This window comes from Accipiter gentilis, chromosome 2 (assembly GCF_929443795.1).
Source record: "Accipiter gentilis chromosome 2, bAccGen1.1, whole genome shotgun sequence".
Classification (NCBI taxonomy): Eukaryota; Metazoa; Chordata; class Aves; order Accipitriformes; family Accipitridae; genus Astur; species Astur gentilis.
Window position 1 is genome coordinate 4,684,196 of NC_064881.1, and position 24,298 is coordinate 4,708,493.

The following is a 24,298-nucleotide window of genomic DNA, read 5'->3' on the forward strand; positions in this document are numbered from 1 at the left end:
GCCATTTTCTCAAGATTCTTGACAAAAGCTACAATTCAGATGTACTCGGTCAAATGAACGAAAATCTTAAAGGTGTTTTAACATGAGGGGCAGTTTAAACACCATCTCAAAAGACTTTGAGGATACAAAATTTTTTACTACTCCTAATGTATGATTTAGGTTGCAAATTAAAGGCAGTAGAAATTTCTTCACACTTGCTTATTCCACAAAGTTCTCATCTCAAACTGAACCATAATTTCAAGTGTCGTTTAAGAAAAAAAAATAGATAAAAATAAGTCATACAAGAAAATTCCTTAGTACCAACATCACCTATCACGTTTTACACTATGGAAGGAAGATGAAAAAACAAGCACTATGGCACCTGTTCATATCTTTTTTTTTTTTTTTTTTTTTTTTTCTCCCATGATAGGAGAACTGCAGTGTCTTCTACAGCTAGACATGCTACAAATCCCGCTTTAGCATGATGGCACTTCAGAAGGTGGAGGCAATTTTATTTTTCTTTAACAGGTTAGGTGTGCAAAAAATTGAGACTGTCCTGCATTGTCCATGACATCATGACTCCTGTAAGCATTTGAGGTATTTAAACGTAACAGCCTCTGCTTACATGGGAATGAACAGATGGCAAGACATTCACAAAAGGTCCTCAACCTCAGGAATCATTTTATCCTGATCTGTCATACATGAATATGTTTATATTTCAGATAACATTGGATGTTCCTATCTTTATGTTCCTTTCTTTGCATGGACAACAAAAGAACAGGAATTCTGCACCTGCCTCACCTCTGCTGTCTCTGTGATCTCTTCATATTTGCTTGGAATTGAAATAGCTCTCAAACATTAATGGAATTTTTGTAAGCTTATATAAATGAAACTGTCATTAAAACAATCTCAGCACCAGATGCAACAATTGGTCTTCTGCAAATAATTGAGTCAACATGGTATTTTCACGTCGAGTTCGCCTGTTAAAAGTAAACTAGTTCCTCTCTCTGATTCCAAGCAATGTATAATGCTCATTAAATACAGACTGGGGAGTTTGGCAACTTTGCTTCAAGTGCTTCTGGCAAGGGAACAGAATCCTAGCAAAAGGATCTGAGAAAGTGTTTCTGAGATGGCCAAGCTTAACAAAACTATCTGAGAACCAAAGTTTCTGAGATGGACAAACTATAAGTTCTTGGTCCCTGAAGTATTTGAATTCTACTGTTTATTATTATTCTCTGACTGTGAAAGATCTGTTCAACATAAATAAGAGGATTTTCCATGTAAGTTTCAGGTTCCAGAAAATCATGCTTACACCTCCCCTCTGAAAAATCAAAAATTGGCAAGACTTGAAATATTTCATTCAATATAAGTAGCTTTTCATACGAAAGAAGAAATGCACCCGTAAGAAAGGAGTTTCTTCCACATTCACTGAGCTCCTGCTGCTTCCTATCTTTTCCAAAAAGGTAGCCAATACTCCTTGCGGATGTCCCGGGCTGCTACAGTAGCTTTTTAATCAAGAGTCATCTATAGAATCTTCCACTTAAAACATTCTGCTTCCTAAGTCCAAAATGACTAAACTTCTTTTAACTGGACTGACTATATAAAAACAAAACCATGAAAATTTTGCTTCTCATTTAAGATATTTCTCTGGCTAGCATTTTATTAACTAGTGCAAATCAATGATGAGTACAAAGTGGAGACAGAAAGTAAATCCAACAATGGGTTCTGTTACTATGCATTTTATTTCTTAACTAGCACTTTCTCATTTTCTCTTACTAACACCATCTGCCTCAAAATGTGTATATACAGCAAGATGTCTTGCTAGAGAAAGTTTTGCACATAAAAAGTTATGCTAAAACCACACAAAAGTTAGATCAAACCTTTCTGCGTATTATGGTGTCTTTATCTATTATACAATAGCATGCTTTTTTTCTACAAGTACTGGCCTCATTCAGTACACGGTAGCTATTATTCACTGAAAAGCTATTTCAATATTTTGTTTCCTCCTAATTGTTTGTGTGAGATGCCATGTGTAGTCAAACACTGAAGACAGAATTATTAATTTACTCATGGGTTTTCTTATGGCACTCGTAACTCATAAAAATGTCCAAATCTTCATAATGAATATACTTTCACAACACTCCGGTGAAATCAGATGGTGTCATAATCTTACCATCAGATTCATTCCTCTACAGATGGGGAACCCATGCAGGGAAAGATTAAGGTCAAAAACATCTAGTAATTTTTAACAGCCAACTTGAGATGCCAAGACCTTATCTTGCAGAATATTTAGCATTATATTTAGCTAGTGCTGCTATTAACTGACAGCTATTGTTGGATCTCTCATTCTCAATACGGATCACCCCTTTATAAGGCAAAGCAGCAAAGTGTGGTTAGGGGTTCACAAGTATCTCTTGACAACAATACTGAGGTTCAGAAATTTTGGTTCGTTTCTGAATGGCAGCACATGCTACCAGTTAAGAAATCTTCAAGTCACAATCTGTTTATTCCTTTTTCGTTAAACTGCAGCTCAATGCATTTCCTAGCAGCTCATTCTTGTTTCTTCACTTTGATGAGACACCTGCAGTATCCATGCTTGGCTGAGACCTCTGCCCAGCCAGACTAGATCTTGGCTACCTATCTAAATCCCTCATGGTCTCACAGATTCCTCTGCTATTCTCCCCCCTGCTGTCTTGGGAGTCACAAGAGAGTGAAGATACAAAAGTATTTCCTCTAATTTGTCACCAAATCTCAATACAAATGCAACAACTAAGAGTATAAAATGGAGGAAATGTATTAAGTAGACCTGACTGGGAATATTCTTAGGCCAAAAAACCTTAGCTACCAATACATAACAAACATGCGCATCTTCAGACTTAAAGACTTTCTCCCCCCCTAGGTATTTAAAGTTTGACTAATTTAGGACAATATTTTCATTGAAACAGCAAATAGCACCTTGCTGACATAACAGCCAAGTTTCAAAGCCTTGCTCTAAAGCAAGGGGTACCTGCACTCCTACATTTACATATGAAGTGCTCTATTTACTAATGTTTTTTTGAGACATTAAAATATTTTAAAGAACATAATTTATCACCCCACTGTCAGAAATCACTCTCCACTTCTATGAAAGTTCCAAAAAAAAAAAAAAAAAAAAAAAAAAAAAAAAAAAATTAAAAAATATCAGCCTTGAAGCAGACATTTGGAATGGAAAAAGTCTCAGCCTTAAGGATCAAAATTTGATAAAATTAGAGTTACCTAATGTGAAAGTTTACTGTGGCCCTAAGTGCAGGCAATGGTACTAGCTCTTGTTTTAACTAGAGAATTTGCTCTTGCTCTTGAACCTGTAAATCGACTAGATACTGCTTTATTCTTTATTCCCCAAAGCCACTTCAGTACTATTATTTGTTCAGAACAGAAACCTTTTAAGCATCTTTCTGTCTAATTCCTAATGAGCAATTTTCAAGTTTGACAGAATACTGAAAATACAGCAGGGGAATATTATGAGAAAGAGTAAAGAACACTACTTAGAGATGAAATAATCACTAGTTCTAAATTGTCAGCCAGTCATACAAAGTTGTTTTCTGTAGCGCAACTTAGTGGATGACTCCCTCACACATACTGCTACATATTTACTGCTAACTCTCTGCAACTAAGACATTTAAACTGAGCATGCACAGGACTTTCCAAAAGCATCTTAAAATGTTTACAAAATTACTCCATTGTGTATTGCCCAGCATACACAGATAACTTGCCAGTTCAGAGAGACAGTCAAAAATATTCCCACTTGCGATGGTTTCCTCTGCTGTGTGCCCATCTTTTGTTTCCTCTGCTGTTAAATTTTAAGAAAAATGCCATTAGCAATGTGGACAATGAAGGACTTCCCACTTTCACTACTGGCAAGAAAACGTCAGAATCATTTGTTTCGTCCTGACTTATTTTTGGTGTCGCATTAACTCTGTCTTTTGTCTGTTTTGAACCTTTCTGTGATATAATAATCAAACTGATTGATTGTACCCCTCAGGAACAAATGGTATCTATGTAACAAAGTGGAGCTTTGGTCTCCAATTAGAGTATACTGCAAGAAGAACCACCTATGCCACTGGAGGATTATTTTTTCTACAATGACCAGGGAGGGAGCCTTAGAAAAAGAAAAAAACATATTCTCCTACTGCACTAGAAAAGAGACAAAATCCTCAAGTCATACCCTTCAGCTAATGTATCTACAGGAGTTCATACATATTGGTGAAAAAAACCCATAACTGCTGTAAACATGGCAGCAGCTATTTTTTTCTTCCTAAAATTCTGCAGTATGTCTTTTAGCAGGTGGTATGTCCAGATCCAATGTAGTAACGGACTTCACAGGTAAGCTGAAAATACTGCTTGCTGACTTGTAAAGACATTTAAAAGAAAATACAGTATATATACCATTTAATAATTTGGTCTGTTGTGACTCTAATGCAATATTTTAATTCTACAGTGTCCTTGCACTTCAGCAAGGACGTCAACAGGATACATCATCTGTTTATGCTATGCAAATATCCTAGATACAAAATTAGTTTTGAGTTTTACTATATACACAAGGACATCTCTTGAAAACAGTAGGGAGTAGCGGATTTGTTCCTGGAACTGAATTTTATTTCTTTAAGATTAACAGACATTCCACGCTAAAACAGCATGCAGCAGAGAACACAGATTAATTGGGTATAAAAATCTGAGGGCTACCTGACTTTAATTTTTCAATTTACCCAAGAGACTGAAGAGTAGAGATGTATTTTATCAACTCAAGCAATAATAACACTTAGATAGAAGTGCAAAGTCTGAGAAAGATAAACTGTAGTTCAAACTTATAACTGATCAAAGCAGATCCATTCTCAGATTGTCACACAATCCCTGAAAACAGTTCAATGTCTGCAAATAAAGTCATTGACACATGGGAGAAAGGAGATGTAGAGTCCTCCAAACACAGGTACAAATGCATTTAGAAAAGGAAAGCTACAAGAAAAGACCTTTAAAAAAGGCCTGTAGCTGAGAGGTTTCCTTTGCACAGAAGCTAACTGGCACCTCACTTACCTTGGTTTGGTTGCATGTTCATGTTTGGTCTGGGACCATAGTTGCCCATTGGCTGTCCCTGGCTCATAGTCATCTGATTCTGCACTGGCATACTCTGCGAGGATGGCACTGAGTGATTATAGCCACCCATTGACCCATGGCTACTTGAAGGCATGTTCATGGAACTGTTCGTCATATTGAGTTGGTTAGGTCCAGGTCCTTGCATAGGCATATGGTTAGGTCCTTCAGAACGAGACAGGGAAAAAAGTTCTACATTAAGGATCATAAACCAAGCAAATATAGTCATACTGAGTCACAAAACTTAATAAATTAAGTACAATTACATTAAAACAAGGCTAAACCAGAGTTTGCTCATGGTTTCCCAATTTAAATTAAAAAAAAGTTAATGAAGTTCAGCTCTACTATGCAATACATTTTCTTTTGTTGAGCAGCTGAAGCTACTACAATAAGGGTGTAAATTATCATATAGCTCATTTTATGTCCATTATCATACGCAAAACTATCCTTTTTAGTACTTGCACAACATACGCTGAATTTCAACCTGAACTGCACAAGATCAGTTTAACAGCTAGCTTGGTGGCTCTATCACAGCTATATAATAGTTACAATTGCTGTAACATTTCCATTTATTCAAACAAACCATACTATACACTTTTCTGAAAGTAACAGTTAATACTTTTCTTTTCCAAAAGTCAGGCAGTATTAACATTGACATGGTGCAAATACATGTAGAATAAAAATGGCCGAAGGAATATTTAACATTGTTTGAACGTATAATCTACAGCCAATATTCTGCAACTGTGTTTACAGGTTATTAGGGTGGGAGATGATGACTGGAAGGACAGCCATCAAGTTATCACCTCACCTCTCATGCCTGCAAAGATGCAAAGGAAGAGCAACCTGTTCATATACTCATGAGGCCAACTACATCTCTTCATCCTTTATCTCCCCTCTTCCTGACAACACAGGTTGGAATTGGATTGTTCTCTGAATTAAATCTACCCTCAATGGGTATTTTAAAAGTATAAATGTTACAATACCACCTGATCAGTTTACTTACTACTTCAGCTGGGTTAAATGAGCAGCTACTAGGAGTAAAATTAGTAAGAGGTATGACTGGATAGAAATATGACAAGTGAAAAAAGTAAATGAAATGCAAGAATTATACATTTGACAAGCACCACATGAAGAGTTTACGAAGATATGTACAACCAGAGTAAGTCAACTGTAAACAAGTCAAATGTTGATATACACGGAGTTCACCAAGAAGACGCCATTGTTGCCAAACATGCTACAGGTTTTTTGTTAAGCTACAAAACCCTAAGAAATACAGAGAACTTAGAGAAACCTGAAGAAACTATGCCAGTGGAGATGTGGGAAGATAGTGATTTGGTTACATATCTCTCTGTGAAATAAAAACAAACAAACAAAACAAAACACATATCTACCTTCAAATGTAAACACCTCCCGAGTCCTGTCTTGGCTAAAGAAATAACTGCACTATCTAGGACAGAATGAAGGTGAAAAATAAGGACATAGAGAGTTGTATGCAAGGTCACAGAGGCAATACTAACTGTATTGGATTTGTGTGGCAAGGTTTTGGTAGTTGGGAGGTTACAGGAGTGGCTTCTGGGAGAAGCTGCTAGAAGCTTCCCCCATGTCTGACAGAGCAACCACAGACCCACCACTGGCCAAGAATGAGCCCATCAGCAAAGGTGGCAGCACCTCGGTGATAACATATTTAAGAAGGGAAAAAAAAAGTTGCAGCAGCACAGAAACCACAGCTGGAGAGAGGAGTGAGAACATGTACGAGAAACAACTCTGCAGACACCAAGGTCAGTGAAGAAGGAGGGGGAGCAGGTGCTCCAGGCGCTAGAGCAGAGATTCCCCTGCAGCCTGCGGTGAGGCAGGCTGTCCCCCTGCAGCTCATGGAGGTCCACAATGGAGCAGACATCCACCTGCAGCCCGGGGAGGACCCCACACGACAACAGGTGGGTTCCCAAAGGATGCTGTGACCCCGCGGGAAGCCCACACTGGAGCAGGCTCCTGGCAGGACCTGTGGACCCACGGAGAGAGGAGCCCACGCTGGAGCAGGTTTTCTGGCAGGACTTGTGACCCAGTGGGGGACCCATGCTGGAGCAGTTCATAAAGAACTGCAGCCCGTGGGAAGGACCCACACTGGAGAAGTTCGTGGAAGACTGTCTCCTATGGGAGGGACCCCATGCTGGAGCAGAAGAATGTGAGGAGTCCTGCCCCTGAGGAGGAAGGAGTGGCAGAGACAGTGTGTGATGAACCGTCCTGGTTTCAGCTGGGATAGAGTTAACTGTCTTCCTAGTAGCTGGTACAGTGCTATGTTTTGAGTTCAGTAGGAGAAGAATGTTGATAACACACTGATGTTTTCAGTTGTTGCTCAGTAGTGTTTAGACTATAGTCAAGGATTTTTCAGCTTCTCATGCCCAGCCAGCGAGAAAGCTGGAGGGGCACAAGAAGTTGGCACAGGACACAACCAGGGCACCTGACCCAAACTGGCCAACGGTGTATTCCATACCATGGGACGTCCCATCTAGTGTAGGAACTGGGGAGTGGGCACGGGGCAATCGCCTCTCAGGAACTAGATGGGTGTTGGTCAGCGGGTGGTGAGCAATTGCCCTGCGCATCATTTGTACATTCCAATCCTTTTATTACTACTGTTGTCATTTTATTAGTGTTATCATTATTAGTTTCTTCTTTTCTGTTCTATTAAACCATTCTTATCTCAACCCACGAGTTTTACTTTTTTTCCCAATTTTCTCCCCCATCCCACTGGAGGGGGGGGGGCAGTGAGTGAGCAGCTGCATGGTGCTTTAGTTGCTGGCTGGAGTTAAACCACAATATGAACTGACTCCAACCCCCATTCCCTGTCCCCATGCACTGCTGGGGGGGTAGGTAGAGAACTTGGGAGCGAAGCTGTGCCTGAGAAGAAGGGAGGGGTGGGGGGAAGGTGTTTTAAGATTTGGTTTTACTTCTCATTCCCCTACTCTGGTTTGATTGGTAATAAATTTAAGTTAATATTCCCCAAGTCGAGTCTGTTTTGCCCTTGATGATAATTGGTTGAGCAATCTCTCCCTCTCCTTATCTCAACCCACAAGCCTTTTGTTATATTTTCTCCCCCCTGTCCAGCTGAGGAGAGGAGTGATAAGAGTGGCTTTGGTGGGCACCTGGCATCCAGCCAGGGTCAACCCACCACACCAACTGCCCTCCAAACAAAAAGATGCAGAAGAAGAAGATAACAATTATCAAGGAACACATCTACTAAAAGCCAATATGAAGAAATAGAGAGTAAGTTTAAGAGTATGTTTATGTTCTTGTCCTTTTCAAGATACCTTACTGAAATGAACACATAAGCTTATTTTATCAAGCAAAGTGAAAAAGCTGAAAAAGGTATCATATATGCAGTTCACTGTTCCTGCAAACAAGGTGAGCCGAGATCGCTGAATTGTACAAAGGCGGATCCAACACAAATGCAGAAAAAATAACTCAGTGAATAGCATTATGACCATGACAGAGAACTACAGATGCCTATACTGTACCCTCTTCAATTCAGCACTGCCTAACTCTGTAATAGTGGAGACAGTTTAATTCCGAAAAAAAGTGAGATTGTCTCTAACCACGAGATCAATCAATGTGTTAAAGTAAAGCTAAGGTGAAGAAAAGCTCCAGGCTGTAGTGCCAAGCGACTATTGGAAGACTGCTAGAAGACTACTTTCTTAATTTCTTTCTGAATAAAAGGAAGGAATACACAGGGTTAGTGCCAGAAAGTCAGGGCCTGGGAGTGGTTTTGTTCCTTTTTGTTTAAAGGAAGAAATTGTCAGTAATAAGTTTCAGAGAGCTAGCCAAACACAGTGGAGCAAGTTTTTAAAAACTGGTCAAGAAGCAAAATAGGGGAAGGCAAAAATCATTGCAAGAGAGAAGTAGTAGAAAAAACCAAAACACCTTCTCTAAATGGCTGGTTTATACTTCACATCTCTGTTAGCACCAAAATAGGAGAAAGCACTCATAAGAAAAAGCTGGCACATGAAATGTCAGGCATGCATATGTTCTGGGGTCACAATCAGGTAGTTTGTTACTGAGAAGCTAGAAGGCAAGGACAGAGGAAAAGCTAAGACCGTATTATCAAAAAACCTTGCAAATGAAAAATAGTAAGAACACACTTTACAAATAAATTTTTTTATATTTTCCAAAATACTTCATGGGGTTCTCCTGCACATAAGGACACAAGAGTTGATTTTATTTTTTTTTTTCTTCATACAAATACACGAAATAGGAAGAATGGAATATGAATGAATGAGATATGAAGTGCGTATCTGCCATTAAAGTAACTGCTTTAAATGCTATACAAATTAGATTCTGTGTTATAATAAAGTTAGTGGAATAAGTATCTATCTTGACTATAAACTAAAGTTCTTTTTCCTCTTAACCACTTATGGATAGTATCTTGGCTCTGAGAAGCTGTAAGCCAGCCTAAGTGTATTTGAGACTACATTTGCAGGAAGGAAAGAAGACTTTGAGAGAACTTCTTGGTGATACACAAGCACCTGTTATTCAGGAAGGTCACCTACCAGTACCAGGACAAAGGTCAGAGAACCCTACAGCTAGTCTTACCTTTAAACTTTCTACATATGATAGAAAAAGCTCAAAAACCCAGAAAGATAACTTGTCACCAGCACAACCCAGTTCTTCATCGCCTTCCAAATCCAGACCACCCTTAACACTGCATCACACAAACTCTCAGTCAATGTAACTCTTCAGATAGGAATTTTTTCAGGTAAAAGCCATAATCCGTCACAGGTACAGATAACACTCAGTTCCTCCACAGGCTGAAAAAGGTTCGTCATGACTGTCTTCCCTGGTAAGAGGATACAGACACTTATTTGTCAGGGGATGCAATTAAGGGCCTCGGCACCACTTCATTAGCCAGAACACAGGTATGAGAAAAATCACCCTTTTCCCTTTAGGTAATGGGACAGGTCTACAGCAGAACTGTAAATCGACTCATGCCCTGACCATCACTAGGCAGTTCTTTTAATCCTCCCATCAACCCTTCCATGTATACTCAGGCCTGTGGAAGCCCCTACTGAGATAAGCCCTTCCAGAAATCTGATATTTTTAAGAGCCTGCATTTTATTTCTTCCTGGCTGGTCAACTCATAGTTGTCAGTCGTGGATTCTCTTGGCTTGCACATTAGTGACTTTATTCCTTTTTGACAGATCATCTCGTCAGGTATTTAAGGTTTTGTATCTGGCTTCTATTACAAAGTGTCTACATAACTTTAGAGTAAGCGCCCTATTAACAGAAAGCAAATGAATACACTGCAGAAATTATTACAAATACATGTCTATGAAATACAGAAAGGCATACATACAAGCAAACTAGCAAACACTTAAAAAAAAAAAATCATTCAGCTATCCACTTAACAAGATGATTGTGTTTCTCTTTTTCCAATTCCTAACTATGAAATTATTTTAGCATGCCTTTCTGACATTAGAGATGCCCTCATCCTAAGCTGTTTATCTTCGCATCCTCAGAGACAACCTTAAACAGAGAAGGGAAGGAACAAACATTCAAAAAAGAGAGAATATGTTGGAAGAAAGGCTAAATTAAAGCTTAGTTGGAAACTGTATTTAAGTATCTGTCTAGGTGAATACCAAAACAAACCTATTTACCTTTCACATATTTTTCTAAGAGCTCTTTTCTTATTCTATCTAATTACAAAATATGTATGTTTAAGGAGTGACTTTTCTCCCCCGTGGCTCTGCAGTGAAGTCATTATGCTCACATTGCGACTTAGTAATCCTTCTCCTTGGAAAAGATCATTATAATAACAATAATATGATTACACTAGAGGGTCAAAGAGACTGATTTGTGAGAGGCAATGCTATTCTCCATGGGAGCTGATAGATCTTAGATGGATAGAGGACTCCACAACCAGAATATCTCTGCCCTACTTAGGGAGCAGCATATATTGCTCTTTCCAAATCCAAATGCAGACCATGACCAATATGCATGATGAAACTAACTTCTTCTCCAGATCTTCTATTACAGTTCTTACACATGGCCTCTGGAGGCTATTCAGCCAGTCTTCTCAGAAAAGCTGTCACTACCAGGCCTGTTTTATCAAGATTTGCACAGAATTAGAGACTACAGCAATCATATTTTTTTACTTCATAGTAAGTTTTGCATAGTTATTTATTGTGTTTGCTGTCATGGAGCTTATCCTTGTGACCACTGAGCGACAAATTTTCAAAGATCCTTTGACAGCAGTTACCTTTCCTGGAAGAATCAATACCTTGAAGAGTTTTTGGATGAAAAGTTGCTCCATACGAAAAAAAGAAGGGGTCCAAGAACAAAAGCAATCCTGGGACTGCAATTTTAAGCTGAAAGCCAATTCACATGAAATAGGCAGTATGACTTTATGAGTGGAAATTCTGGAAAACTGCCTCTATATAAAGAGGCAAGCTTTTCCAGGGCCTACTCCATTCTGATCTGACTGCTAAAGGGAATAGTTACCCCAAAGCCAGTACTAGTAGGTACAATGTGGAATTTTATCATCTTGTTTCACTGCTTTGTTTCTGACTTCCCAAGCACTTTTCTTTTTATTACAAAACAGGATGGCATAAAAACTGACTTAAAATTTACACCTAGAACAATAATCTGGAGGCCATTTCTTTACAAATCCCTTACGATTCAACACATCTTCAATAATAAAGAAAACAGAGGATTAGTGGAAGCTGGATGACTTTCTGTACAAAAGCAATTTAAAAAAAAAAACCAAACAAAAAACATTTACCCACATTTGAAACACCCTCTTTAAGACGTATCTATTTTATTATTATCTAATTATTTAGCTACAATGATTTCACATTATCTTTTGATGGAAGGATTTGTGTTCACTCAGCCACAGGCCAATACCTTTCCCCAATAAGCCTTCTAAAGCCAGCTGTACTGCACGGTTTCAAACAGACTAAATTTAGCCAGTTCTGTTCATCAGAGGAATGCTGTGTGTCAGCTACATCAAAGCCCAAGGGCAGCCTGATAAACACTGAATACAGGTCACGTAGCTCTGTAGCTAACAAACTCTAAGAGAGCTTGTACTCGGGGGCATTCAAAGCAGTTTTGTCATCAACAATCTAGTATCCCTTGAGCCCCCATGTCGTTTCAGTTGCCAGGCAACGCTGGTGTTAATGTCTTAGAGGAGAAAAACTTACCAGGCATCTGGCCGTTCATCTGGTTCTGCATGTGTGGTGCAGGAGGGCCCCCACCTACCATACCATCTGAAGACATGTTGTGCGAGCGCGGAGGTGGGGGAGGGCCGCTCTGACTCATCCCTCCCGGACCCATAGGCATATTCTGTGTGGGTGGCTGAAAGGAGACAGTTTAGTCAAACACGAGAAGCAGTTAGTCTGACAAATATATTATATGTACATATGGTACAGCAGTTGCCTATATTGTTCAGCGGGGTATGAAAGAAAGCACTGAAATGCATTTCTTGCTCTTTCTGATCCATTTAACTCCTCCCAATATTAATTTTGGCAAAGCATTTAACATTTCAATCAATTTTACGTGAAGTATTACATGCAGACAACACCACAGCACCTTCAAGCACCACTTTATAATAATAAAAAAAACCCACCAAACAAATCAATGCCTCATTAAAAAATTATATCTGAACAGTTTAAGATTGCTGGAGTCGCTCCCTCCCACATACACACAAGCTTGCCTTCGAAGCGACATTTGGTGAACGGAAAAATAACTCTTCCATTATAATTCTCTCACATCAACAATTTGTTACTGTTAACAGACCTTGCACCAGGACAAAACAGGTACAACAAGAGATGAAAGCCTCTGAATACTCATAGACTAGCAAAAAATTTGCACCTGGGTGTGGTAAAATGTTTGCGATCTCTTCCCCTCTCTCCCCCGAAGCGCTCAAGGCCTAGTTCATAATTTTGTGCCAAACACCCCCTACAGACTGGAAGCACATTAGTGCTGGCCTCCAAAGGTCCAGAGACAGCTGCCTAGAAAGGATGTTTTTGGCAAATTTCCTAATGAAATTGTGAGGAAAATAACTGAATAACCTTGAGAGTTCAAAGAGGGAGAGCAAGAAAAACAGTAAATACAAGGGGGAATTCACTAGTAGGTTCTACTCACAGCAGCGTAAGGAGATGCAGAGACTGCTAGTAGCCAGCTTCATTTTCCTATTAAGAACACCTGTGATTGTATGATCCTCTTCACATACCTTAGCCAAATGCTTTCAGGGGAATGAAAATCAGCTCCGAGAGAGCAAATCCCTGAATCTCTGGCTTTTGAGGACCCTCTCTAACTGTTCATGCAAAACCCTTCCCGCAAGACAAACGTTTGTGTATTTTTCAACATTTCTCTTCGTAGAAAGAACCAAGGAGGTGAACCCTAACTACCCATCTAGCCAAGCCCCCCTTTATACCTACACCTATTCATCAGGACGTTCATAAAGACAAGATGTATTACAGTGGAAAAGAGTAACACTTTCCAAATGAGTGTAAGGCAGGACCCCTTTTTGGTCTTGGAGATGGCAACATCTGGGTAATACAGACACACACAGAGATGTATTCACTTCCCAGGGGAAGGGGGTAATGGTATTAATTTATTTTCTCAACATTTGTTCAAATACCTCAAGCAGGTATTATTTTCCCTGCAATATTTTTAAAAATTCCTCCAGAAATTAATGAAAGGCTTTTTTTCAGCAGGAGGAAGGAAGGAGATGAAGGAAAATGCAAGTAGATGACTTCTCTTACTGAATTCCTTTCATTCCTCCACAATTAAGAGAATGACTTTTTATAGCAAGTTCTTCCCTCATCCTATAGCACAACTGGCAGAAGGTAGAAAAGACACAAGTGAAAGGCAGCTCTAATCTGAACAGTGGGAGTGAAATGCTCCTCCATTTTGCTCTATCTTCCTCCACTAGTCAGCAACCAAAGTAAGGCTGTTTCAGTTAAGCCTTCCCTCCCTTCACCTTCAAAAGCTCACTATCACCCTACTTTTGCATCTAACAGATATTATGTAAAACTGATATACAGAGAGACAAACAAAAAAGAATACAAAAAGAATATTTTTAATTTTTATTTAGAAAGTATGTTTTGGAATACCAGCAAAACCAACACATTTGGTGCCTCCACACAAGCAGCTAGAGCTCAGAGCCTAACAACCCCCCCCCACGTCACCAGAGAACAAAGCCAAAAACTATTCAAGCTGAAATGTTTTCAGAATTAAAATGAACTTCTTAGATTCCAAGTATAAATGATTAGTAAATCCAACGATCACACAACATGCTGATAATGAAAAATACTATAAAGTACTAAAAAACATTAGATCACACCTAGGTTTTAGCTACCCTGCAGGTGTTATTGCACAAACACAGGCATGCCCTTATGCATGGAAAAAGGGACAAAAAAACCTCCAAAGTTTATTCGAGACAAAACTATATTCCAACTCTGAACTTATTCTCAAAGTTTTCAAAACAACTATTGTTTAACACCAAGACAAACACTGCAGTGATCAAACAACAGTGTTGAGGGCACAAAAATTCAAGGACAGGGAAAAAAAAAAAAGTATTGAGGATTTTAAAAATCCCATTCAATACAAAAACCTGCAAGAGACTTCACAAACCACAGGGAATTGGAAGAACTGAGGCAGTATTTAAAAACACCCAAAAAGGTACTTCCCGAAAATAATTTAGCAAGAGGAGCTTCTGAATACAGACATAGCCCAAAGACCTGTGTGAACCCATTTCAGATTTTGAAAATAATGCAAGAAAAAGGTCCAAGCTGCTAAAAAATGAAATCTTCCATTAAAATAAACTACCCCATAAGATGACTAGAAGGTAGGCAAACACTGTACCTCTTATTATAAAAAATTAGTAGGACCAATTCTAGGAATTGTAAGTCTGTGAGTCTTGTTCCCCAAGCTACAAGTAAATTGATGAAAATAGTTAGAGTATTATAAAACTCCAAGGATGACAAAAATAAAGATGGGTTACTAAAGCGTCAATAGAGGGAAGTCATATCTTTCTAATCTATTAGAAATTTTCAAAAATGTAAATTAAACCACTTAGCTGCATATTTAACAGAAACTTCTTAATGCAAGTTTTTTGACAAAGCTTTTTGGAAAAGTATGTTGCCCAGGGGTACACACTGTCACTGACCAGAAACTGCCCAAAGGGAAGAAATAAGAAATAATCTTACATGAAGTTCACAGAATAGAGGAACATAGAGAGGTCACCTGAAAATATGTTAGTATATGTCAACATCTGAAGATGTTGCAACATTAATTACTGAAAACTGTGGAAGAAAGAATAAGCAGAATGGTGCTACATGAAATTCAACATGAATAAATATACAGCAATTACACTGAATTTTGAACCACTCTTTCTTCAGAAAAAAGAAACTCCTATCGTAACTAGTCCAGAAAAAAAAAAACAAAAACCAAACAAACAAACAAAAAAAAAACCAAAAAATTGAGCACTACCCAGAGAGTTTGGTGTGAAAAATAATTTAAAAAAAAATCCATAAAAACTATTCATAATACCTGGGTTTACTTTCTGCAGTACTTGATATATCAAAAGTGAGGTACAATATGCAAGGAAAAAATGCCATGGTATTTGTGATCATGATGTATGTTCGCTTTGAAGAAAGCAATCACAAAAAGATACTGTAGAAGCAGAAGGATTCCAAAAGACAGGCAACTAGTGATTAAAGACTTTGAATGTTATCACCTGAACCAAGTCGAAAAGGACAATATCCACAACTCCCCCATCAAAAGGAAACAAATGTTAGAGGCTATGACAGAAATACAATTTAATGTACGATACATACAAAAAGTAGATCATCCAATTTATGCTTTAACAACAACAAAAACCCCAGGAGAATAGTCAATAAATTGAGGAATTACATTAAACATACAAGACACCACATAAATCACATAAACCTGAGTAATTAATCAGCACAAGACACTGAACAAAGTTTAAATAAGATTCATAGATAACTACACATACATACATGCAATTGAAACAGTTATGTTATATAGTATATTATATAGGATATTTTAAAAGTGTGTTACAGGCCTTCATGTCAGGGTCATAAACCAATCACTACCTGAGAGTAATTAAAAAGAAATGCCTCCTGCAGATAAAATTATTTCCCAGTGAAACTCCTCCAGATTATTTTTCTACTGGCCACAGACAGAAGAAAACAAGAAACAACGGTTTTAAAAAGGCAACTTCCCTATTTCTGTCAAAAGTTGATCCAGGCTTTTATGGGTGATAAACTTCTTTTAAATCAGCTTTAATTTAAAAAAAAAAAAAAAAAATAAAGAACACCCAAAACAAAAACTCAACATCAAAACCCCACAAAACCTGGGTCATTTAACCTTTTCTGTTCTTTACAGAAGTTAAGGAAATTGACTAATCCCAGTAACATGCACTATGCATGATAAAAATACAAAATGACCAGAGAGTATTCAAAAGCCAAATACTAAGAAAAAAGAAAAAGACCCCCCCCACACCCTTTATAAAAGGAAAGTTACCCAACATGAACCCTACGCATTCAGTCTAGGTATGAAGGGTGAAATCACATCCAAATGTAGTTAGGTTAACAGAACCAAAGGCAAGGCTACTTTCCTACTTCTGCTAGATGAGACAGAAAGGAATGGAAATTAAAATCACTGCCAATTTTATTCAAATTATGAAGTAGAAAATGTTAAATATTTTACTATCAGTAAAAAGTCAGTTTAAGAATTAGATGCAAGATGTTGGACATAGCTTCACTTGCTAAACACTAATTTTTGGCTTACTTCCCCAAAAACACAGATTACAATTTATAGCTGCTATGAGCATTTAAAATTTATCAGAGCATGAAAAAACCAAATTATAAGCTGTTTTGTCCAACTTTGGAAATCTGAACTGGGAAAAAATTGGAACTGACCTGCAGTTGTAACCAAAAAAAAAGAGACAAGAATAAAACCCATTAGATTTTAACTGGCAACTTTCCGCAAACAAAATCCTGCTAAACCCCAAAGTTATTTGAAAGCATACACTTAAAACAATTACCAAACTGCATTTTTTTTTAGACTATTTTCTCTTAAATAATAAATTAGTTCACATGCAAGACAGCAAACAATAAAAGCTGCCATAGTGGAATTGTACACCTGGAACTTTCATCTATCATCTCTTCTCTGCCATATCAGATTTTTCTTACCATCAATAGCAGGCTGAAAGATTTGTTTATGGAACATTTATTGTTATAAAAACTGACGTGGAATACCAACTCAGTTATCAATAAAACGTAAAAGACAGGAAATGCTGTTAAGCACATTAAAACACGGTATTGTTAATCAATACAAACAGCAATAGATATTTAAAGTGCACCATCAAAAGTACAATTTTCTTGAAATTGTTTCAGAATAAAAATTAAAAGCTACATGGAACACAAACATAAAAGCCTTCTGATCTTTCCAAGAGAAGCTCTAACTCAGGATTTAATCAATCATCTTTGTTTTCAGTTCTCAAATACCATTTTCTGCAAAGCAAAATATCCCATCCCAGGAGGTACCCTGCCCTGCTAGTATCACATTGCTAGTATCACAGCAGCTGTCCCTGTCTCAGAGAACAGTACTCTGTTGATCAGTGGTGATGTCACCTGCAGAATACTTACTGAGGTGTCAGACTGGGAAATAAGATCATAGAGGAATACATTTTTGAGATTTGAAAGGGGCTAAATTTATTTAATTGGGTTACAACTCTTCTTCGACAAGGTGCAGGGTATTCTAGTACTGAGAGTATCTCAATTGAAAAAAATAAAAGAACCTGTATCAATTCTCAGCAAGTGTAATATTCAGGAGTAGGGAGGGTTTCTACATGAAAAGCATTTACAATCATGTCTAAATAGTGAAGTTAATTAAAAATATAATTTGTGCTTTCACTGTTGGAGTACCAGTTGTGACACTAGCAGTAAGGAATTCTAGATTTACAATGACAACCGGTTTCTAAATCTCAATTTAGATCAGTATCTTCAAAAATCAGAGAAACTCTGACTTAATATTCAAACAAAACGTTAAAATAGTGCACAATGTAATACTTAAACACTTTGTTCAAAAAGGAAATTGGAATCTTTAGTTGTTTCAAATTGCATATATCACTGTATAAAAATATTTCACTGTACAAATATTCTTTTGCACCATTTTAACAACCTGAAAATTTAACCTTAAAATACTTAATGTCCACATAGCAATAGTTCTTCTGATACTTAAAAAATAATCACAGGAAATTCTTAACTCTTGATATAACTACAAATCATTTAAATCAAAAGTTGAATAATCTGGTATGAATTTAGATGGTTTTATTTTAAGTGACTACAAGTAAGTTAATTGTGGATGTTAACTTGGGGAGCACTGAGCTATAGAAACTAGATGACTTCAGAGGTACTCTATAATTCCCCCATAAAACACAGTTCATACCTGTCCTCAAAAGCAGGAGCTTTCTGTTCCACAGCTGTTTACCTCCTGCCTCTTTGGCTTTTAAGGTGGTTTAATGTCTGGTCCAATATTTACAGGTTTTGCTTGCATTTAGTAACCTAAGAGAAAAATTCCATCTCTATTCCAGCTAGAAGGACTTATATAAACTCAATTAAAGCAGAAAGAATCCTGCAGAACCCTCAGAGCATTTTGCTGGGAAACAGTGAAACCATACAGGCTAAAAGACTTGGCATCTATGTTACCAGACTGCCTGGTACAGCTCTGAGCAAACTGCCTAGGGTTGAAATAGGTATTTATTGTGCAGATGCTGTACTACAGAGAGGCAAATCACATATTCAAGTATGAATGAATTACACTTTAAAGCATACTCCCAATTCAAATTGGCTGCTATTTTTACTGATTTCTAAATCAGCCACAGAAGTTAGTAGGCAATGTAAGTAGGTTTTTGTGTACAGTGCACTAGCTCCCCATGTGGACACACCTGATTAGCAATACACACAAACTAGCTTACAGAAGTTAGCGATCCTCTTGGAGTACACCAGTGGTCTATGAATTCACCCCTAACATGCTAACAACTTAAATTCCCATATTCTGATTTATTTTTTTTTATTTTTAGTGGAATTGCTGGCTTAAGAAGCTCCCTCTGGCAGCTCTCCATATCCCAGTAGTACCTTTTCAATTGTGCCAACACAGCCATTATTAACACAGCCCTATGGTTAATCTGAACTAATCCAAAATGAAAATATCCCCCTTTCCACCTAATTATTCTGGACTGATTCTCCAGACTGGTTCATCATACAAGAACTTTAAAACATCACACAGCAGAACTGTAGCTGATGAGACTAGAGTTCTGGTTATGTCAGCAAAACCATCACTATCAAAAGGAAATCTCATCAAACAACACCCAAACTTCTTTTCAACATTTAAAAGCTTCTCTGGAGCAAAACAAACAACCTGGAAAAGCAATTTTTACTATAAGACCATGGCATACACAGATAAACTGAGGACCCACAATCTGAAAATTCTTTTTAAAATGCAGCATACCCAATTCTCTTTTGCTAAAGCAGGACGACACTATTAGCCCCAAAAGATGCACATCAACACAAGGACTGGTGGTGTTACAGAGATTCAACAAACAGGCTAGGGGAGAAACAACCCACAAAACTTGAATCATAGTAAATTTGGTTGTTTTGCCTGTAAGTCTTCTAAAAAGCTTGTACTACTGACAATTTTACGGAGAGTAGTTTTTCAGTTTCCAGGTGTAAGTGATGGATTTGTTCTTTCATGCTCCACCCAACAAAAAAAGAAAAAAAAAAATCTGAGTAGCTATTTGCAAAACTAGTTCTCTTTTTATTAGTATCCCACAACCACATTTTTACATACAATGAACATGTATTCACTGAGAGGTCAGAAGTCAAATAGCATGCAAAGCCTCAAAGGAAGAAAATGGATACAGATGATCACTTGCTGGCCTTGGAGCAAAGACAATTAAGTGATACAGACACACTAGACCTCTCTGTAAGCACTTATACAGCTAGATCATAATGCATTGCTTTTATGACTGGTTATTGCAGTCATACCCAAGAACTAGGCTACTGACAGCAATAATGGACTAAATTACATCTCTAACAGATCCGTAATACTGTACAACTTCAGGAAAAGTCTTATTTACCATTTTGTTTAAAGTGCTGAGTCTCTGAGATCACTAACATAGTGGTAATGCTTAATTCTTAAGAGCACTGTGGTACTACAGCATGAATCTAATGTCCCACATTTCCATTCTTTAGTGACAAAGCCTAACTAACTGGGGGCTAGACACTATTACCAAAGGAGGCTTACCTCATGTGTTTCTCGCTCACAAAACACAGCAAGTATTTTTTGCTATGCAAAACCAACAGAGCAAACAAAAATGTAGAGTACGAAGGGATGGAGGAAGGAATAATTTAAGAAATTATGTTCTTCAAGGAGGATGCAAGCACAAATAGATTAGCTTTTATCAATTATGGATTTGCACTAGCTTCACAGTTTCTAGTAACAGTACAGGAATGTGAAGCTTAATTTCTTTTACCCATCCCAACCACAGTGGCTCTACTTGCCCCTCATTTGATAAGAGCAGCAGGAAAGTTCCTTGGAGTGTACTTGCATAATATAGTAGGTACGAATGTAACATCTTTCCTCCCTTTCTCAAAAAATCTGCCACCTAATGTTTCTCTTCTAAAAAGTCTTCAGAAATTATTATGATTTTTGAAAATTGTTTAACAAACGTTTAATCAGTACAATTATTCTTCAAAATCCAAGCTCCACTTCTGACTAACAGCTCACTTGCCTCTTGACAGGAAACATGCTACCTTTTCTTTTGCTCTGTTCTCTATTATATATTATTCAGTCTACAAACAGTGGAACTTGAATTTGGCATGTACTTGTGTTCTGAAAGGCTAATGCAGAATAAACAAAGCAGTATAGTGTATCTGCTTTAAAACTAATTCAACCAACACACCAACATTCAATATATACAGAATTAAGCCAGAGGTTTAAAGACCAATGCTGGCTGCGATCAGCAGGAATGCAGATACCAAGAACAGACTTTCTGCTATATTACCACGGATATCAGACTCTCCCAGGTGTTTGGTACATAACTGGACAAGAATTTCATTAGTTTAGGATTCCTCTCATCTTCAGTAACAGGAGTTTTATCTGCAAATTTTATTTTAAGCTGTTAAAACTGAGCCGTATTTTTCTTTTCTGGATGCCATCTTGCTTTTTCAAGAAAACCAGCATCAAGATAATTCAATAAGCATATGTATTTTAGACAACTTTTACGTTCAAAATGAAAGCTACTAAAAAAAAGTTCACCGTTGGGTTCCTAAGACTCTGAATTGTTTCAACAAACTAATCACAAGTACATTAAAGCCACAGATTGAACATTGCCTCTTTGAAAAATACTAAAGTGCATTTAAGATCATATGAGACTTTCCACTGATTGAGTGAAACCATTCTTACATTGAAGACTCCTATTTAGCCACCCGAACTCCACAGCTTTTTAAAAAAACACAAACCAAAAAAACCAAAAAACCACACACCACAAAACAAACAACAACAACAACAACAAAAACCATCTTCCAACTTGAAGGTGCTAATAATGATGTTTAATGGTTCCACCTCTTGAAGCAGTTTCTTTGGAAGTAACTATCATTTCAGTGTTTGTTGATGTTGAGTGTTTGTAAAAAGCAATAACCATTTTATATATTAGTATTTTGTAACTGAAATGGCACGGACTTCCGTCCTAATCTGTGTGACAAGTTTGGAAACAGTATACATTAAGGGATTTTACAAGTCCTACAAAAAGCATTAGATTTGAGAGAAGTATTTCAAGCAAGAAAAATCCTTTCTTATTACTAAGTTTATTAATAACCTTTTCAACATTATGAAATTAAGAAAAACAATTTAATGTGCACATTTTCCTACAATTCAGACAATGAGTTTTCTTGGAAGCCACTTCACATACAGAGTTTAGCTTGCTACTGGAAGAAACTGGCACTTTCAATATAAAAGAAAACTGGTACCTTATAGAAGCGAGTAATAATCATAAGCATTTATTTTCATCACCTTCTTGAAATACACACTGAAATCAAGCGCTTTGCATGCTGACAGAAGGCAAGTTGCATTATGTAAAAAAATTTCTGAAAAATAAAATCATTTTTTCTGTGTTTAAAAAAAACCAAAACAAATGTTCTCAGTCAAATAATTCCTGCAGACCTCAATATTTGCCTGTTGCAAAACTAATGCCAAAGTCAAAAGGCTGGAGTGCAGGACAAAAATTCCCCTGTACTTTTTCCAACAGTGACAGTCATGGGTTGTATTCTTCTAAATATTTGGCAAAATGAAGACATATGGGGGAGGGAAAATGTCCAAGTAGAAAAGTTTGGGGTGATTTGTTGTTCTGTGTTGGTTTTTTTTTTTTCAACAGTTTGCAATGACTTTTTAATGCCACTAAAACACTCTCTATCAAGAAAACAAAAAATAAAAGTCAGGGAGGATAAGATGCCTGCCTATTCTGCAGTTTGAGACCCAATGTATTCAGAAACACACACACACACACAATACTTCACTACTATTCTTTGGAGGTTCTCTTGAAAGTCGCAGTAACAAACTTTAATTGCATCTTTGCTCTCTACAGATCAAGGAAACTAATACTTTGCTGTTTCCTCCCTCAAAAGTAGCACCAATGAAAATCAAAAGAACACAGCAGTGTTGCATTCCTCACTGTTCAAGCCCTTTTTGGGAAGCTAGTTTATCCCATATGGTGGTGGTAAACAGACTTTTGACTGCTGTCCAAGAAAGAGAATACCTGCCATAACTCAGAAAGAGACAGCAAAAAGTTGCATCAACTTCACGCGTGGACTTAGCCACCACTCTGGTCCAGCTGGGAAGACACTCCAATACAGCCCTGCCCTTAATAAAGCTGCTGTTCACACGGCTGAGAAAAGACTGGTTGACTGAAGATTAACCTCACACTTCTTTTGTCTTCTGATGTGAAGGAAGGTCTCATACCCCAGAAGTCATAATTTAATACTCTAAATTTATCATGCACACAAAGACAACAGGAGCTTTCTTATGACACTGGAGTTTCAAAGTCTTTCCAGTTCCCTTCAATCACGCCTTGCAATGCTTGCTTCACCTGTTTCACCTTTTCCTCACATCCAGGCCCCCTTTATAGAAGCATTTCTCTGCACAACACAGTTGGTTCACTATACTTTTGTTTAGTCTAAGATTTATCTTGTTCTCTACAGGCAATACCACACTTTCAGAAAGGATTTACAGTCATTTGATTAGAATAGTGCATTCTAAAAGATGCGGACAGAGGCACAGAAGATGACTACAAGCATTTTTCCCCAACAACATGAAGCATTAAGTCTAAGGAGCATCGTGAGAGGATACAACGAAGTTATCAGGTTCAAGTCATTTTAGCTTACATTAAAAACTTCAATGAACCTGATCACTTAGCTCTTTTGTTCAGTGTGAATGCTATCTTAGCGGTATTCTCTTTTCAACCTCATTTTATCACATAAAGCATTTTATAAAAATTAACAGTTAAGTTTTGAAATTTCTTGAGTGTATTTACCCAATTAAAACAAAAACAATAAAATTTAAACAAAAAAGAAAGCATAGTTTACTAGGGGAACGATCTTCCAGATAGGAATATATCAGATGAAATACAACTTCAGAAGCTATCCAGACTCAAGCCTTCCTAAGTTACATGGGGAACTACTGCAATGGTAGTATCACAAGGTTGATGTATTTTAGTATTAAAAATAGTAGATGTTTACACACACAGTATCTTGCTCCATATTTAACTGTTGCCACCCACAACCCTTGAATTTAGTAAGACTGTTCAACAGCTGACACAGAAGCATGGTGAATAGAAACATAATACTTCCAAGTCAACTTGAGCCTCATCAGTTCTTAAACAGAAAGCCAATAAAGGAAAAACAGTTTGACATAGTTTATCTTGCACTGAAAAAAGCAGTAGCTCACATGTTCCCAAATTCTTCTGGTTAAAATTTGTTGGGAAGACAGAAAGAATTTAAAGAACATTTTTCTAAAAACCCCTATAAAAAGTCATTTTATCCTATTATGTTAGTACATTTCAGGCAAATCTTCAAAGATTTGACTTGGTAGGTCAGATGGTTTACACTTGGGTAAGACC

The 24,298-nt window shown here is 37.4% G+C and overlaps 1 protein-coding gene across 4 annotated transcripts in view; it reads right to left on the minus strand.

Moving 5' to 3' along the window:
• Nucleotides 1–24,298, minus strand: part of SS18 (SS18 subunit of BAF chromatin remodeling complex) — a 45,552-nt gene that overhangs the window by 14,850 nt on the left and 6,404 nt on the right. For all 4 annotated transcript variants that reach the window (XM_049820969.1, XM_049820993.1, XM_049820985.1 and 1 more), the window contains exons 4-5: nucleotides 12,294–12,447; nucleotides 5,050–5,271 (exon numbers count right to left, since the gene is read on the minus strand). In XM_049820969.1, the coding sequence (XP_049676926.1) occupies nucleotides 5,050–5,271; nucleotides 12,294–12,447 (376 nt within the window). The remainder of the gene's footprint in view (nucleotides 1–5,049; nucleotides 5,272–12,293; nucleotides 12,448–24,298) is intronic.